Source organism: Carassius gibelio, chromosome A13 (genome assembly GCF_023724105.1).
Source record: "Carassius gibelio isolate Cgi1373 ecotype wild population from Czech Republic chromosome A13, carGib1.2-hapl.c, whole genome shotgun sequence".
In the NCBI taxonomy this organism is placed as follows: Eukaryota; Metazoa; Chordata; class Actinopteri; order Cypriniformes; family Cyprinidae; genus Carassius; species Carassius gibelio.
Window position 1 is genome coordinate 3129612 of NC_068383.1, and position 19868 is coordinate 3149479.

At 35.7% G+C, this 19868-nt stretch overlaps 2 protein-coding genes across 2 annotated transcripts in view; both read right to left on the bottom strand.

The window, feature by feature from the left end:
- The window catches only part of mertka (c-mer proto-oncogene tyrosine kinase a), a 28235-nt gene extending 25682 nt beyond the window's left edge, over positions 1-2553 (bottom strand). The window contains exon 1 of the mRNA XM_052612471.1: positions 2275-2553. Coding sequence (XP_052468431.1) covers positions 2275-2371 — 97 coding nt within the window. The 5' untranslated portion in view covers positions 2372-2553. The remainder of the gene's footprint in view (positions 1-2274) is intronic.
- Positions 2554-3517: 964 nt separating this feature from the next.
- The window catches only part of lhcgr (luteinizing hormone/choriogonadotropin receptor), a 59506-nt gene continuing 43155 nt past the window's right edge, over positions 3518-19868 (bottom strand). The window contains exons 5-14 of the mRNA XM_052612472.1: positions 19148-19219; positions 17918-17992; positions 17698-17772; positions 16872-16946; positions 16532-16609; positions 8072-8140; positions 7756-7830; positions 6717-6902; positions 6457-6522; positions 3518-5354 (exon numbers count right to left, since the gene is read on the bottom strand). Coding sequence (XP_052468432.1) covers positions 4154-5354; positions 6457-6522; positions 6717-6902; positions 7756-7830; positions 8072-8140; positions 16532-16609; positions 16872-16946; positions 17698-17772; positions 17918-17992; positions 19148-19219 — 1972 coding nt within the window. The 3' untranslated portion in view covers positions 3518-4153. The remainder of the gene's footprint in view (positions 5355-6456; positions 6523-6716; positions 6903-7755; positions 7831-8071; positions 8141-16531; positions 16610-16871; positions 16947-17697; positions 17773-17917; positions 17993-19147; positions 19220-19868) is intronic.

A 19868-nucleotide genomic window follows, 5' to 3' on the forward strand; every position in this document is an offset into this window, starting at 1 on the left:
TTCTGTTGTTGGATGAGCTTGGAGAATTATTCTTGAAACCCTCCCAAACAACATGTGGTGATGTAGGTGCTGTTTGACAATTTTTTTAAGGTTTTCTAAACCAGAGACTCAACTATTTTCTGCAATTCTCCAGCTGTGACCCTTTATCTACTCAAACTGATCTCCTCACCGTGCATTAGGACGATATAGACACACGTCCTCTTCCAGGCAGATTCGTAACATTTTCTGATGATTGGAAATTCTTAATTATTGCCCTGATGGTGGAAATGTTAATTTTCACTGCTCTAGCTCTTTTCTTAAAGCAATTTCACCAGTTTGTGAAGCTCAAGTATCTTTTGCTGCACATCAGAAATATATTCTTTATTTTTTCTCATTGTGATGGATGATTAAGGGAATTTGGTCTTTGTTTTCCCTCTTCTTTATATTTCTGTGAAACAGGAAACCATGGCTGGATAATTTCATGTTTATAATCACGCTAGAGTGCTCAAAATGGTGAATATGAATGGGAATATAAGATTCAGAGATATTTTACTCATAAGAATTTCTAGGGGTGCCAATAATTGTGTCCAACATGTATTTGAGAAAAACCTTTATTTCAAAATGATATTTCCCTCCATTTGAAATTCTTATTTTCCAAAGAAAGGATACAATAAAAGATCAAAAGGATTAACAATGAAGATAAATTATCACAGCCTTCTTTGATCATATTTACCAAGGGTGCCAATATTTTTGGCCATGACTGTATATATTATATATATATATAACTGTATATTTTTTTTTATTTTTTTATTTAAATATCATCATTTTAAAATTGTATGTAAGTGTTAATAACTTTTTTTCTGTTTACTGGTGCAATTTAATAAATATATTAACTATGTTGTTAACATTAGTGCAAACACTTTTAAACTTGGACTTTTACACACTGGACATGATTCCATAATAATACCAATATTATTAATAATACTGTATTCATACTCATATACCAAGGTTACAGCAAGCATAGTTTGAATTCTCATATAAATACATACATGTAATTATTGAGTACCATGGCTTACAATATATAAAGCAATGGTGTACATGGTTCGGCGAAACTACTTTTCATTCGAATATCAAATGAAGTATTTGCAGCTTTTATTGAGAGAGCCTTTCATAATACTATCTCTGGATTCATGCAACTCCATCAAAAAGGTCTCATACATCTTATATAACTTATGTATTATGTATAATTAAATGATCAGTTGCTGTAGAGTAGATCAGTGTTTTAGTGATAGCAACATATTTTGTTTTTAAGCCAAGAGCTAGAATGGAACGAACACGTGGTAACTCCATTTCAATCCTAACCAGTTCCTCTTATTTATTAGAAAATATTATAAATCACTTCACGTTTTAGAGAAAATTACAAGTCATATAAACCAGTTTCCACAATGCCAATAAGAGCTGACAATATTTCAGATACATGAATGGACCTTTAGTTAACATTAATGGATCTTTAGTTCACTTAGATTTCTAAATAATAAAAGTCATACTAAAATGCAGTTAAAAACAACATTTAATCAACTTTTTTCAAAATGTTGTTTAATCGAAGGGAGTCATAAATACCACAATCACTAATTTTGTTTTTGAATTACAATGTCAATTTATTATGTCCAACCTATTCGTATAATAAAATTAAGATTCTATTTCTGACATTTAAAAACAAAATTGTGTCAACAACAGTGCTGCACAACAAACGATTAGGAATATCTACTGTGAGATTTCAGTAAAATCTCATCATTTATAGCCTTTTAACCACAGGACCTAAATAGAGTCACAGACTAGTTTCTAAATCTTTATGAAACTAAGATAGATTATTATCACAGCACTGTAATCCTCAAAACTTTACAGTGAATAAAAGTCCATCAATTTTCACTGTCTAGTTTGAGATCTACGTTGCATTTCTGAAAAGTTAATGTCATATTAATCTTAAAAATGTATTCACTTCATTAATATTTAGTAGCGTAGCTATACTTGAATATTGAAAGTACATAAGTAACAAATCAAAGTTTTTCATGTAGAAAAGCAAACGTTTTGTGTTGCCAACCAGAATTCATTTAAAGATCCTGCGCATACTGTAAATCGCTTCCAAATGACAAAAACAAAGCATTAGACCACACAAATCTCATCACATGCACGGGCTTTAACAGCACTTTATGAACTTTCTGAGGTTGCTGATTCACTTGCGTTTAAAGCATCCACAAAACATCACACGAACTTTAAGAAAATCGCACATCTTACCAGTTGTGACTCTGATTGAGTGTAAAAACAATCCGACGAGCAGTGGAGTTAAAAAGCGCAACATCGCGGAGAGTCTTCTGCCTAAAATAAAGCCCATGGCACTTTCTATTCTTTTTCCTTTCTTCTAAGTGTGTCAGATGAACAACAGACGCATGAAGTAGAGTACGTGCAGATCATATAACATCTTTGCTGTTTTGATCTGTAATGCGCGCGCATCGCCGTGATGAGCGCAGCTGATTCCACGCGCGCTCCTGTTGGAGAGGAACGGACGGCACAGGGGTGTTACGGGATTTTCGGGTGCCATGACCGGAGTTACATGAATATTCATGAGTTTCCCGGACATGCGCGTGGAGTTGAGAATTTTAGTCCACGCTCCTTGAATCTATCTCAGCAAATTTAATGGAATATTTCACCAAAATGTAAATATATGTTCAGCGTTGCGCAAACTTGATTCATGATTTCATAACAGTTTTATTGTTTGTATTAGTTTGCACATTTTTGTTCATTCAAACTTTTGTGCATCCGTCACTGACTGAATGATTGCATTCTTTGTGTAAAGTTGGGATAAAGTAGGCTACAGCAGACCTCAGTTAGCTGCATACATTGTTTTCAGTTCGATTTGTAGTTCACAAATGAAGATTATCACAAGGTTTAAGGTTCCTCTTGCACAGTGAAGCCAAACATCCCAGAAAAACTAAAGTAGCCGTTTTTTAGCTCGTGAATTATCATAAGTAGCCTATTTAATTTGCACGATCAATTTTACATAATATACACGTCATTATTGAGCTAAAGGGGATGGTGGTTTCACACTGTGTGAAATTCACAGGGGAGATGCATTTGCGTCCTGATGCCTCTCTCGAAAATATTACCCGATATGTGATGTTTTTGTTAGTTTACTAATCGGTAATCATTTTATAATTAATATTTTAAAGTTTATTTTGAATGATTATCGGTAGAAATAAATACATTTTATAGTGTTGTTGCAATTTCCCTAAATCATTTAGGCCTGAAATAAAAAAAAAAAAAATAATAATAATAATAATAATAATAAAATATATATATATATATATATATATATATATATATATTATGTGAAGGCACCTTGAAATAAAATGTGAAAAAATGCTGTGACATTTAAATAAAAATGCGAAAATGAATGAATGTACATGACTTGCCGATTAGGCAGTGTCAAAAATACTTCGTCTAGTTTAGGAATTCAAGTGCATAATAACAGAATACAAACAAGATTTTGCATAAATTTTATTAGACCTCTAATACTACAGTAATTAAAAAACGTTCTTGTAATGTTCAAAACAATAGGCCTAGCTAGTTTTCAAATGTGTCCACAAAGTGGCGCTCTTCCCCAGTGGCCCATATAAACCCGCTCAGACAATCAGACTGGAGTGTTCTTCAAATATCAGTGATGGCAACTAGCTGAGTTAAATAACAATATAGGCCTATACCTGAAATAAGGAAACTCTTTTCCACATTAAAAGACCTTAAACTGACAAATTAAACTTTTTACAGCAATTATGTAAAAGAACATTCATACAAAATTCAGGCAACCACTGGATAAAATGCTCTTGTAGCATGTGAAGAGTTTCTGAAAATGTCTAATGGTTCCCACCTCACTGTAAAATAAGATATTGTAGAGATTGTCACATAGTGTGGCTTTTTGATGCATCAAAAGCCTCTAGATTCTCTGTCAAAAGAGACATACGTCTTCTGAATTATAAGTCGATACATTTACAAATAAGAGTGAAAATGAGTAGCATTATCCTCTGCAAACCAAATCATCTTCCCAGATAAGACTGAGCAATGTTCAAGTGCAGAACATCAAGAAAATAATGGAATTAAATGAGTCTGAATGTCCTTTTGTCTACACCCTTTGCATTTGCGATCGAGGTGTTACGTGAGGAAAGCTGGACATCCACACAACTGCGCGAGGAGCTTTGGAGTTCCCATTGGAGCCGGAGCTGCTCTTGCTTCGGGTGACGTTCTCCGAGCAGTACGTCTTCATTCGGTACAAGTTGGCTTTGCTCTCGCAGCAGCCCATGGAGCTCAGAAGGATGTATGCGTCCTTTCTGAAGGCCCTGGTGAAGATGGCATAGAGGAAGGGGTTTGTGCACGAGTTGATGGGGTAGAAAAGCACAAGGAGGATCTTAGAATTGGTCACCGTGATAAGCGGGACTTTGAAGGCCGCAGAGATGGCGAAAAACGAAATGGGAGCCATGCACAGAAAGTCGGTGAAGATCAGCACAGCCATGCGTTTGGCGATCTTGGCGTCGGCAGTGCGTCCAGGAAACTCTGGGTTGCGAACGGCGGTGTAGATGCGCACATAGCAGCCGCAAACCACAAGAAAAGCGCCGACGTTGAACAGCAGGAGGAGTATAATGTAGGCTTGGGATAAAGGCGTCTCGATGTCCATCGGCAAACACATGCTGACTTTGTTGTAGCTGCTGACGCCCATTAAGGGGAGGAGAGCCATTCCTAGACAAACCACCCATCCGACGACCATTATCGAAGAAGCGTGCCTCAATCCCAGACGGCGCTCCAGACGCAGAGCGTGTGTGATCGTGTGCCAGCGCTCAACAGTTATGGTAGACAGAGTATAGACAGATAGTTCGCCGCCGAACACCGACAGAAACCCGGCGATCCCGCATCCCGCTCCAGTTTGCCACTCGATAGCGTGCTGACTGTAATGCCCTCGTGTCATGAGATCCACGGTGGCGATCATAAGCAGATACACACCGATGCAGAGGTCGGCGAAGGCCAGGTGGCACATCAGGAATTTGGGGACGGTCAGTTTGCAGCGGCTGGTAAATAACACAAGTAGCACGGTCAGGTTGCCGACGATGGCCAGAACGTTGATGAACCAAATAGCCACCCGCAAGAAGCTGAACCCGGCGATGTCCTCGCAGGGGTTGAAGGCATCGGCCTCTGGGCTGCACTGGAGGGCCGGTCGGTGACACTCGTCCAAGTCTGGGTAATGGAAGTCCATCCTGCCAAACCTGTCCTCAGCTGAGGTGTATCCATCAATGTCAGATGCAAGAGAATCATCAGAGGCGACATCAGATGGACTGAGAACGAGAAAACAGTCAGGTCACAGTATGGTGAAAAATAGGACACAATACTTTGCCTAAGTAGTTTTATAGATGGGGCTAATTATTTTTAAATAAAACCAATAAAATAATTAATAAAAAGTTAAACGTGACCTAACATAAAATACAAAATAAAAAAATTTAAGCTTGTTTTATCTCATCCAGATAGCAAGCAACATTTCTTATTTTCATTCTTAAAAAAATAATAAAAACTATATAGGCTTATAAAAAAAACTAATAAAATGATCAAGACACAACAAAATCAGTAAAATGTTTGACTAAAATATAAATCAAGAGTACGGAGGTATAAAATTCATAAGGATTAAGTAGATCATATGATCTGGTCTCTGAAGAATTGTACTGAAATAAAATTAAATATGTGACCCTGGACCACAAAGGCAATCTTAAGTGTCAAATATTTGAAATGTAGATTTTTAAACCATCTGAAAGCTGAATAAATAAGTTTTCCATTGATTTATGGTTTATTAGGATCTGACAATATTTGGATACAATTATATAAAAATCTGGAATATGAGGGTGCAAAAAAACAAAAACAAATTGCCTTTAAAGTTGTCCAAATGAATTCTTAGCAATTCATATTCCTTATCAAAAATTACATTTTGAAACATTAACGATAGGAAATTTACAAAATATCTTCATAGAACATGATCTTTACTTAATATCCTAAGGATTTTAGGCATTTAAAAAATAATTGATACAATGTTGTTTTTTGGCTATTGCTAAAAATATAACCCAGCAATTTAAGACTGGTTTTGTGTTCCAGGGTCACATATATTTATATTTATATTAATAAAAAAAAATCACAAAAGCACAACAAAATGTAAAAAACTTTAACTTTCTAAAAATTCTAAATATTAATAAAAACTTTAGTAGTAAATCAATGACACTAAAATAACACTGAGAGGTTAATTAAGCTTATATATTAGTGCTTAATTTTAAATATATATATATAGATATAGATAGATAGATAAGTATTATTAGCTCTTCATTGTAAATCAGCCAAAATTTTTCCCTTCAAAATACAAGGCTTTGCAATCAGAAAACAGAACTTTAGTCTTACTTAGCTGGTGAATCGTCTGCACAGATTGATGATCCATTTCTTAATGCAGTGATAACAGATTCCTCCCTGTATGAGAACCACAAAATACACATAATATTAAAAATACATCTCAGCTGCTTAAATCTTATAGGAGCTCTATTGTAATCTCATTATGTCAATGATTTTATAATGTTCATTCAGCGAGAAGTGATGTCCTAATTCAAAACGACAACCAATAAAATGAAATAATATTTGATTCCCGTTTTGATTGGTGTGTTGACCTGTTGGAGTCCCAGCTGAGTAGAGCACAGCAGTGGCTGGGATACGTGAGCTGCGCTTCTCTCAGGCTCTTCAGTCCGTTCAGAGGAGGAAGTCTCTTCAGAGCGAACGCTGAACGAGCCACCAGCGTCAGCACAGAGTCCAGGCCACGAGAGGGCAGTGTCTCCAGGGCCGTGGATGAAACATCCCTGGAGGTGAACAACAGAGAGGAAAATACTGCATTTAGAAGAGAAGCACTGGGTCCCAGTACTGTGGAATCTTAGAATAAAGAAAGATTGATTGTGACTTTAGACTTTTACATCATGCAGTTTGGACTTATAATATATATTATCAATATATATATATTGATTGCAGGAGAAAAATAAATCAGGATTGAGCACCGCCCAGAGGGTGTCCATATATAATTAAAAGTTTGTCATTCACTGATGATGGGAAGAGCACATTCTTAATGTGCATGTTTAATTTGGTAAATGGCTCAAGTTTAACATTTTGAAAATGGTGCATTTTTAGCAAAAAGAATAGCATCATATGAACTCAGAATTGAGAGAAAATTCAGAATTGCTGGATGATGGCGAGATATAAATTAGCAATTCTGAATTTTCTCTCAATTCTGAGTTCATATGATGCAATTCTTTTTGCTAAAAATGCACCATTTTCAAAATGTTAAACTTGAGCCATTTACCAAATTAAACATGCATATATTTACCAAATTAAACATGCACATTAAGAATGTGCTCTTCCCATCATCAGTGAATGAGAAACTTTTAATTATATATGGACACCCTCTGGGCGGTGCTCAATCCTGATTCCTTGTGCTCCTGCAATCAATCACACCTGAACCAGCCAAGCAAGGTCTTCAGGTTTTCTTGAAAGTTAAAAGCATGTTTGGTAAAACTCTAGTTCATTCACACCGACATCTGATAAGACTCGACACTAAGCACTCGGTCAAGAGAAGAGGAAAGACGAAATTAACTCTTCACAGTCAATTTGCAAGAGTAGAGGAAAGTCTTGGCGAGAGTATTTCAGTGCCATATCACTTACAGCCTAGTGGGACCAAACGCTCCTCTGAAAGCATCTTCATGAATCAGACGCAGATTTCTGTTGTTCTTTAAAAGCCTGCAAAACAAACAGATTATACTGATGATACCGGATTTACTATGAAACAATTTTCACTCAGAATTTGCTAGCACATTTCACAAATAATATAGTATTGTAGTATAGAATAGTATTTCCTACAATAATCTTTTGTTTAAAACAAGCATATTTGTACAGTGTAAAGCACAATACTGTAGACTAACAGCATGACTAAAGCAGAACTGAAAGGAGATTAGTGTATCCAAAATTTGTCAATATTTACAGTTCTCGTATTTTAGTTCCATTGAAGGCATGGCTTTCTATTTCTTGAAATCCATTGTTAAAGAGATTCCTGAGGAGACAAAAAGAGGGAAACAAATATGATTAGCAGATTATCCCTAGTAATATATATATAGAGTTTTCTTTATGTTCATTCACACTGAAGGCATCAAGGGCTATTTGACCAAGAAGGAGAGTGATGGAGTGCTGCGCCAGATGACCTGGCCTCCACAGTCACTGGACCTGAACCCAATCCAGATAGTCTAGGGGTGACCTGGACCACAGATAGAAGGCAAAAGGGCCAACAAGTGCTAAGCATTAGAGTTGAGCCGGATACCCTGCTGAAACGAGTATCCGGTACGGATAAAGCTCTTTTGCCGAGTACAAGTATTATACGAGTAATACGAGTTAATATCTGTGCTCGGATTAAATAAAAATTCTCATTGGGTTGCTGACCATGTCTGCTTCCTGTGATAGGCTAGTCACAGTGCCCCTCCCCTACACACACTCAGATTTATTGTGTTGCAGATTTATTTAACGCCGTATGTATATATAAAACTCTTCAGGGCTGCGTTTTCCTCTGAACTAATGTAAACAAAGAACGCTTCTGTGCACTTGCAGTTAACCAAATGAAACAATACACATTTTAATGCTATAAAAGTGTGCACATCGAGAGAAATAAACAGCAGATGTTCATGTTAACAACTTCTTTAACTTGAGAAAACGCTGCTAATACACGTTGTCATAACGTTCACCTTGGAGATTAAAAATGTTTCTTTTGTGAGACACCAGGAGGCCAAATTAAGACCCAGAACAATAAAACCCACAGAAGAGGTGGGAGTTCAAAGGAGGAATAGTAGATATAAGTCATGATCTGCGAGATTAACCACAATCTGATGCGATCCAACCACCTCAGAGAAGCTTCTGCAAGCGCTTTTGAAGCACAGCAGCTGTGGTCAAAGAGTTCTCATGTGTTCTGATTGGTGGATGATTGCGAATCATTTAAGTCAGTTCGGGAGTTCGGAGCGGGATCGCGAATCATTTGAATCAGTTCGCGAGTTCGTAGCGGGTTCGCGAATCATTTGAGTCAATTTGGGGACCGCAAATCATTTGAATCAGTTCGGGAGTTCGGAGCGGCTTCGCGGATCATTTGAGTCAGTTCGAGAGATCGGAGCGGGATCGCGAATCATTTGAATCAGTTCGAAAGTTCGGAGCGGGTTCGTGAATCATTTGAGTCAGTTCGAGAGATCGGAGCGGGATCGCGAATCATTTTAATCAGTTCGAAAGTTCGGAGCGGGTTCGCGAATCATTTGAATCAGTTCGAAAGTTCGGAGCGGGTTCGCGAATCATTTGAATCAGTTCGAAAGTTCGGAGCGGGTTTGCGAATCATTTGAGTCAGTTCGAGAGATCGGAGCGGGATCGCGAATCATTTGAATCAGTTCGGGGATCGCGAATCATTTGAGTCAGTTCAGGAGTTCGGACCGGGTTCGCGAATTATTAGAGTCAGTTTGGGGATCGCAAATCATTTGAATTTCGAGTTTCTGGAGTTCGGAGCAGTTCGGGACAACTCGTTCATCTTTGGAACACAAATTAAGATATTTTTGATGAATTCTGAGACCTCTCTGACCCTTCCATAGACAGCAATGTAATTATCCCGATCTAGGTCCAGAAACGTGGCAAGAAGATCGGTAAAATAATCCATAACAGGGGTTCAACAATAATTTTACGAATCTACGGAGAATACTTTTTGTACCCCCCCCCCCCCCAAAAATATATATATTCAACAAATTGTCTCCTTGATTTCACCATGGTGCTATTTTCCATGAACTGAGGATCCATGCACTGAACGTGAGCAGCGCATGCTATTATGTGTCAGCTGAAAGGTCAGAGAGGTCTCGGAATTCTTCAAGAAATATCTTAATTTGTGTTCCGAAGATGAATGGAGACCTTACAGGTTTAGAATGACATGAGGGTGAGCAGGGAGTGGGAACTATATTGTGAGGGGGGGGGGGGGGGGGGGCAGGGGGTTAGTGTAGCCCTATAGTAGGCTGTGTTATGCATCCTGATTTACTTTATGATTAGTTAAATCTGTTTTGTAAATCTGTCTCTGTCTCGTTCACTTCACGTCTGTGGGCATTACGCACAGCTCAGTGTTGCCCAGGCAAGGCGCCAGGATTCCAGTTTTGGATTGGCCAGACCAATTGTGGGTGGGCCTTAAATTAAAAATGTTAAATAAATAAAAAATATAAAATATATATATAAAAAAAACGTTATCCAATCACTGCTTAACCTAATAAAAAAAATATTGACTAATATAGCCTACTGTTATATTATCTGTGCGTATACATAATATAGATTTTAATAGTTTGATGCTCTTTAAATATTTTGTTGCATTGTTAAAAGTTTCGGTGCATAAGTCAGACCTATCCGCGATCGCTCTCCATGGTTTTGACCAAAGAAGAGCGCTTTGGAATCTTCATTACACAAGAAACGCATTATACCTGGGCTGCATTTCCCGATAACCCTGTCTCTTAAGGCTGGTTCCAGTGGTGGACGAAGTACACAAATCAAGTACTTGAGTAAAAGTACAGATAAGTATAATAGAATATTACTCCAGTAAAAGTAAAAGTACTCCTTTTTCAATTTTACTCAAGTGAAAGTATAAAAGTACTAAATTTTTTATGTACTTAAGTAAAAAAGTACTGAAAGATAGATGTTTGCAATTTTATATAGGCTCATTTTATTTTATATTAGCACTTTTTTTTTCTTTTTTTTTTTATAATTCTACTGTTCAAAATACCTGGGATTTTTCCAAAATAACCACTATATGGAGTCAAGATATATTTTTGTTGTTGATATGGACTACACTGATGAGAGTAATGTTAACTGTGAAGCTTACACTGTGATGTACCTGAGAGAAAACAGAGATGACCATCTGATTTTCTCCAGTAAGAACAAAGTATTTTAAAGTTTGTTGTTTTACAGAACATCACAGTTATATATGACATGATAATAAGGCCTGAAGATTTTAAGGAAAATATAATTATATTTTCATAATGATTTTTTCCTTCTCAAACCTTGTCTGGGGTGTAAAAACACCACTGGCCAAACGGGGTGCATCTCTTCCCCTCTTTGATAATTACTGTAGTTACCATGTTCTGAACATCACATCCTTTCTTTTCTCCCCAGATGTAATATATATATATATATATATATATATATATATATATATATATATATATATATATATATATATATATATATATATATATATATAGGTGGTTGAATGAAAATATTTGGACATTATTTATAAAAATTACCTCAAGTTAGCACCAGCAAGTTTGTTAGCTAGACAGTTAGCATCAGCTAACAATATTTACTTATTTTCAGTACCGTCCTTAATAACAATGGATGAAAAGTTTAGAGCTCTACTGATGATTAAGTCTAGAGTGTGTCCACCTTTGTGTGTGGGTCCATGTACATGCTGAATCGACAAGTAAAAAAAAGCCTCAAGTCCAAATATTCATTTATCACCAATTAACTGTTTGACAAACACTTCCTGCTTCGATGTCCAGATCTGAATTTAAAAAAATCTCAAACATGCCCCGATGTCCCGATCTGAATCAACCGAGTCGCGAACAGGTTCCGAAGTGCCGATCTGAATCAACCGAGTCGCGAACAGGCTCCGAAGTGCCGATCTGAATCAACCGAGTCGCGAACAGGCTCCGAAGTGCCGATCTGAATCAACAGAGTCGCGAACAGACTCCGAAGTGCCGATCTGAATCAACCGAGTCGCGAACAGGCTCCGAAGTGCCGATCTGAATCAACCGAGTCGCGAACAGGCTCCGAAGTGCCGATCTGAATCAACCGAGTCGCGAACAGGCTCCGAAGTGCCGATCTGAATCAACCGAGTCGCGAACAGGTTCCGAAGTGCCGATCTGAATCAACCGAGTCGCGAACAGGCTGCGAAGTGCCGTTCTGAATCAACCGAGTCGCGAACAGGCTCCGAAGTCCCGATCTGAATCAACGGAGTCGCGAACAGGCTCCGAAGTGACGATCTGAATCAATAGAGTCGCGAACAGGTTCCGAATTGCCGATCTGAAAACTTCGACCAAAGAATGTAAAAAAAAAAAACTCAATTTCTCTAACTCTATACTCTAATAACTCTACAAATCTATGAAAGACTCAGATCACGTGTCTAAAAATAAATCGCTATAGTAAAAGAGAAATAATAAGAGGAGTGAAGTTTCCTACCGTTCTGCTGTGTTTGGTCCTCACGCGCGTCTGACGCTCCGCGGCGCGTCTCCGCCCCTCACACGCGCGTTTACAGCGCTAAATTAATCATCTTTGCTAATTATTATACATTTACTTCATTGTCAGCTCCAGGTACTTCATTTATTATTGTTCATTGAACTGTTTGAAACAAAAAAGGTTGTATTTCAGTAATAATTCTAAATTATCAAAATAAAATATATAAAATAATGGTTTCTATTTTAATATCCTTTAAAATATAATCTATTTCTGTGATGTGCAGCTGTATTTTCAGCATCATTCCTCCAGTCTTCAGTGTCACATGATCTTTAGAAATCATGAAAATATGATGATTTATTATTAGAACTATTAATAGTTGTGCTACCAAATATTATTTTGGAATCTGTGATCTGTGAAAGTGTTTTAAAGTTTGTGGTTTTACAGAACATCACAGTTATATATGACATGATAATAAGGCCTGAAGTTAGGAAGAACATTTTAAGGAAAATATAATTATATTTTCATAATGATTTTTTCCTTCTCAAACCTTGTCTGTGGTGTAAAAACACCCCTGGCCAAACGGGGTGCATCTCTTCCCCTCTTTGATAATTACTAGTTACCATGTTCTGAACATCACATCCTTTCTTTTGTCCCTAGATGTAATCTATATAGGCTACATATATATATAGGTGGTTGAATAAAAATATTTGGACATTATTTATAAAAATTACTTCAAGTTAGCACCAGCAAGCTTGTAAGCTAGACATTTAACATCAGCTACAATATTTACTTATTTTCAGTACTGTTATGAATAAACATTCATGTCTGTCTAACGTTACTCGTCTAGTTAATCCAAACAATATACATATGTATAACGTTACTGTTAATACACAATATAAAAACAGATGTCATGGTAGCATTTTAATAAAACTGTTAATATTACGGTAGCGGGTAATTTGGACATGCATGAGTTATTTTATTTAATCTGTGTTAGTTTAAGGTTCTTTAATTTAATTTTTTAACCTAAAACACAGAGACGCTGATTGATGTGTCTGCGTTTGCACTGGAGCATTTCAGTGGGCTTAAACAGATCACTCTTTACAGCGGATTTAGTTCCCAAACAACTGACAATTTTGACCTAAATATGATTTTCAGTTACAATAATTAATCCTAAATTTCGACATTAATAACTTACTTTTAGCAACATCAGACGCACGCTCACAAGATCTGCCGGTTCTTACTTCTGTAGACTCGCACTTAACGGTTCATTTGAATCAGTGAGTGGTCCACTCCAGAACAGCTGCAATCGGATCATTCTAATTCGTAAACGAATCGTTTGGTGCGATTCGCGATCCGATTAAAGTTTATTTTGAAAAGACTCAGTTCGTTCATGATGAATCAGACACCGCTTCTGCGTGTCGGAGCACGTGATATATTATAGGGAGTAACGATATGTACGATCTTATTCTTTGGAATGTAGTGAAGTAAAAGTAAAAGTTACTAAAAATAAAACTACTCCAGTAAAGTACAGATACTTGAAAAATATACTTAAGTACAGTAACGAAGTAAAGCTACTCCGTTACTGTCCACCACGGGCTGGTTCACATGGCAGGATAGTTAGGCTTTATTGATGGAGTATATAAACAGACATATCAATATATTGGTATTAAATGCATTTTCTGAGAATTTATATTTCAAGTTTTTACTGCAAATGTCGAAATGCGCGCTCTTTGGTCCATCAGTGCTTGAGTCACTGATCACATTAGAATAAAATATCCTCTAATAAAATACAAAATTGACTCATTTATGAATGTATATGCATAATTCTCATCAGTCGTAAATAGGCTACAGATAAATGCTTTCATTTGTTGTATTTTTGATCCTGAAAGAAAACAAAACAACAAAAGAGTGACTCATACCACCGTCTGGAGTCGTGCTTCAAGTAGAACGCATCCATTTTTAAATCATTCACAGCTGAGCATCGCGAGAGTCGTATCTGCGCCAGAGCGCACATGTGAATGAGCTGCACAAAGTCATTTTAGATGCAATTAAAAAAAAAAAAAAAAAAAAATCTAATTTTCTGAGAATTTATATTTCAAGTTTTTACTGCAAATGTCGAAATGTGCGCTCTTTGGTCCATCAGTGCTTGAGTCACTGATCACATTAGAATAAAATATCTCATAATAAAATAAAAAAATTGACTGATTTATGGATGTATATGCATAATTCTCATCAGTCGGAAATACAGATAAATGCTTTCATTTGTTGTATTTTTGATCCTGAAAGAAAACAGAACAACAAAAGAGTGAATCAAACCACCGTCTGCAGTCGTACTTCAAGTCGAACGCACCCATTTTTAAATCGTTGAGCTATTAAATGAACAGCTGAGCATCGCGAGAGGCGGATCTGCGCCAGAGCGCACATGTGAATGAGCTGCACAAAGTCATTTTCAGATACAATTAAAAAAAAAAAAAAAATAGGACTATATGCACAAATGTGCATATAGTCCTATCTAGTCTATATAGTCCTAGTCCTATATAGTCCTAGTCCTAGGTGGTTTGATATATATATATATATATATATATATATATATATATATATATATATATATATATATATATATATATATATATATATATATATATGAACGGAAAACAAAAACAACGAAAAAAACAGCTGGCTGATCAGTTTGGGAGTTTGTAGCGGGATCGCAAATCATTTGAATCAGTTCGGAAGTTCGTAGCGGGATCGCGAATCATTTGAGTCAGTTCGGGAGTTCAAAGCGGGTTCGCGAATCATTTGAGTCAGTTCGGGAGTTCAAAGCGGGTTCGCGAATCATTTGAGTCAGTTCGGGAGTTCAAAGCGGGTTCGCGAATCATTTGAGTCAGTTCGGGAGTTCAAAGCGGGTTCGCGAATCATTTGAGTCAGTTTGGGGATCGCAAATCATTTGAATCAGTTCGGGAGTTCGTAGCGGTTTCGCGAATCACTTTGGGGTTCGCGAATCATATCTGTATATGGATAGGCATTTTTAACTAATTTAGTAGCTAGTTCTAATTACGTTTTCCACGCGTGTTTAGGTGTGATACGTGAACTCATATTTTTACAGTCTTTGAATGCAAGCACTACCATCTTGGAAAACTGACCCTAATTTCACTGCATCAGGATTGTAACCCATAAAATGAATTTGGCTCTTTCTTGCTCTTGTGCAACACTCTTTAAAACACCAGTATAATACTTCTGTTTTTGTTTAACTTGTTTAGTATAGGTCATGGAGAGTCATTTATTGAAACTAAAAATGCAAAACATAAGATCATTTCAAACCAGTGCATGAACTGATTGTTTCAAACTGATCTTAATAGTTTGAGGAGTGATTGTTTTATGGATCTGTCACAATGTAATGCAAAAAGGCTGCTGTTAAAGGATGAGGCAGTTAAAAACTGAACTTGAGCAAAAGGCAAATCCACAAATCACAAGTGCTGCAAAAGAGCTGCGTTCATTTCAAAAGGAGCTTTTTATCAGTTGATTTTAAGGCATAGCAGCAAAAAGGCCCAATTCTTTTTTTTAGGGTCAGAGAGAGTGGACAATGGTCATACAAACTAATTTAAGACAAAAGGAAAAGTACTGGTTTGACCCCTTTGACGTAAACATTATAATAGATGACCACTGAAAAAACTATATTGATCAATTGTTAATGTGAATATTGAGATAAATACATGTCCTTCAATGTTAATATCCCAGTTTGGAGTTTAAATTATGCTTAAACAGAAAATATTTTGAAATATTATTACAATTTAAAACAGGTGTTTTCTATTTGAATATTAAAATATCATTTATTTCTGTGATGCGAAGCTGTATTTTCAGCATCATGACTCCAATCTTCAGTGTCACATGATCTTCATAAATCATTCTGATATACTGATTTGCTGTTCAATAAATATTTTAAATAAATCTTTTGTTGCATTTTTAATGACTTTATTGACTATTTTGATCATTTTAATGTGTCTTTGCTGAACAAAAGTATTAATTTCTTTAAAAAAAAAAAACTTTACTGACCCAAAACTTGTGAATGGTAATAAACCTATATGCCATGTAACGAGTTACAACATTAGTGAACTAGTGAATGTATTCTATAATTATTGAAATATCAATAATAATTCTTAGTATTCCTGATCCATGGAGGTTACAGCCCTGAATCCAATTGTGAGATACTTGCATTGTGGTGATTTCACTCGTCATTCCGATGAAAGCATTTGTTGGGATTGAACGCAGGTTGAGATTATCACAAATTTCCCTAAAAAAGAACAAAACCACTTTAGGTTGAAACAATAAGCTCTTTTGTTGACAAGATAAGGAGACCAAGTCTCCTAATCTAAAACACCTGTGCTCTTCTCAGCTGTATGTCTATGTCTTTCATAACACTCCATTTTCCATCAGCTCGAGAAAGATAAAAGACAGTAGCATGCTCGCATTACAGCTTCACTATTACTTTCCATCATTCAATCTCACGTACCACATCTCTCACACAGACATGACAGCCGCAGGGTAAAACTCACAGAATGAAATCAGACTCCAGGGAGAAGATGGAGGTCAGGTCAGGGAATACACCTATGCCAGTGTTGGAAATACTCCTGTAGAGAAACACACACACACACACACACACATAACTGGGACTTTGGTTTTTGCCGATACAAGAAAACAAAACCAAACCTGTTATACTAAATTTATATTTTGAGAAAATATGTCTGTATGTGTGTGTGTGTGTGTGTGTGTGTGTGTGTATGTGTCACAGTGTGTGTGTGTATATATGTGTGTGTGGCACAGTGTGTGTGTGTGTGTGGGAGAAAGGCAATATTTCTAAAAATGTCATAAATATCATTGTTTATATGTAATTAAAATGTTATATAAAAACTATAAATATAGAAAATATAGAAATATATCTTTTAGATAAAATTTTTAAATGCTACTACTGAAATACATCAAATATGGATAACAAAAACTACTAGAAAAAGACATTTGACAAATAATTATATATTTTTTATATTTCTATATATATTTTCCATATGTTGTCATATATATATATATATATATATATATATATATATATATATATATATATATATATATATATATATATATATATATATGACAACATATGGAAAATATATATAGAAATATAAAAATATAATTATTTGTAAAATTTATCTCTGATATCTAAGTTTTTATTTTCTAGATATCACTGCTATTATTACAGAGCAATGGAAACTTTAAAGATTTTAACAGCAGAGATCTTGAGGCATGATATTTAATTTAAATTAATATACATTTCCTGTATACATCGATTAAAATGTGAAAGACAGAGCTTGGGGATGAGCTGCTTACAGATATTTGAGATTGGGAAGATGGTTGAACGCCCATTTGTGAATGTGAACGAGGCTCCGTGTGTTCTGGATTGAGCTGGGACAAGAGAAATCACAAACAAATGACACATTTCTGTGGAAAGAACTTTCTGTTCCATTCTGTTTTAATTACGGTAGGCAATTAAATACAGTCATTCAATGATCCGTGAATCTCTTTCATTTTTCCTTGAGTGCTTTCTTACATCTCTGAGACATTCAGAAGATTGTTAAATGCTTCCTTCTCTATGGTTTCCACTGATGTGCTCTGGGCGATTTCTCTGGATCCAAAAAAAAAGAACAAGAAAAATAATAGGTCAAATGTGTCCCATAAACACGATGAGAACAGGAATGTAGAAAGTACAGGTTAAATTCATGTTGAATTCATGGCATTTAAACTTTGAAAAATATATAATATCAATGCACTGAATGATAGCAGCTAAAGTATAAAACCAGTTGGAAAAGGAATTTGTTTTCGAAATATTGTGACTCTCATAATGAAAATATTTTTGCCCAGTTTTTAGAAATCAAAGAACTGATCATAATTTCTGTAAATGCATGCATTAAACAAATTTAAACATATTTATTTTACGTCATTGCTATTCACTGTATGTCACTTATTAGTACATTAAAAAACAAACTAATAATTGAATATCCAATAAACTCTGAATGGTAATTGTGCTACAATGGTACTTCACACACAAACACTTACAAATATTAATGAGATTTAATTTGCCTGAATGACAAAAATAGTGAAGCATGCACCTGCTAATCTGTCTGTAACTCTGTCTAGTCTTTATTCCAAACAGGTTTTTATTATATACTTATTTCTTGTTCATAAAATGTTTACATAAATGACAAAAAGCACAAACAGCCAAATATTGGAGCAGTAAATTTGGCCAAAATACTTCTGCATCAACTGCTTTATAAAGTTCAGCATTTTACATTTTAAAGACGTTTAAAAAGATTAGTTCCAATTAGAATTTTTCAAAGTAGCCCATATAATCCAAACACGTCATTTGAAGCCATTTCAATGGATAGAGATGCTTCTTTTTTGGATAAATGAAAGTAAGATTCTTCACAAAATCCACTGGAGTCTCAGTGTGGTATTAAAACTGTCATAGACAACATACTGCTCCTTTTAATGCCCCCTATTCAGGCCAAATGTTCAAACTGTTCCTCTTAACTTGAATGTCCTGAGGGATTTTTTTATTAATTAATTTATTTTTAAAGGGTTCAAAGAAAATTGCCATTGAAAGCTTCTTCGACTCTGTATAGGGGGAGTGGACATCAAAAGATTCTCTTCACAGATCAAATGATGTGGAAACGAGCCAGCTGGCCTAAAGAGGAGTGATGATGGATGGCATTACCCTGCACTAGACATGCTAAACATCTGGTTATCTGGTGTCATATTTTTAAAAACAGTGACTACTCACATTCTTTTCACTCCCTTTAGGCCATCAAAACTGTGAGTGCTGATGATTTTCAGTGAGATGTAGTTTAAAACTCTGAAATTGAGATACACAGGATTAATTAATCATAATTTAACATTAATTAGTAGTTTGTGATTTCAATAAACCCTTTTGCAACCATATGTGACCCTGGAGCTCAAAAGCTGTCTTAAGTCACCAGGATATATTTGTAGCAATAGCCAAAAAAAAACAAAAAACAAAACAAAAAAACACTGTATGGGTCAAAATTATCGCTTTTTCTTTTATGCCAAAAATCATTAGGATATTAAGTAAAGATCATGTTCCATGTAGATATTTTGTAAATTTCCTACCGTAAATATATCAAAACCAAATTTTTTATTAGTAATATGCATTGCTAAGAATTAATATATGAACAACTTTAAAGATGATTTTAGATGATTTTTTGCACCCTCAGATTCCAGATTTTCAAATAGTTGTATCTCGGCCAAATATTGTCTGATCCTGACAAACCATGCATCAATCTAAAGCTTATTTATTGACACTTAAGACTGGTTTTGTGGATCAGGGTCATATATAGCAACACATTAACAGCCATTCAGAACAGAACATTCATGCATACTGGATAAAATTAATAAACTTAGTTATTCGGTGGAAAATTGGCATAAACTGTAAGGTTTGATAAGCCTCAAGGAAGTTGTACAACAGCAAAGCACTTCTATCCTGA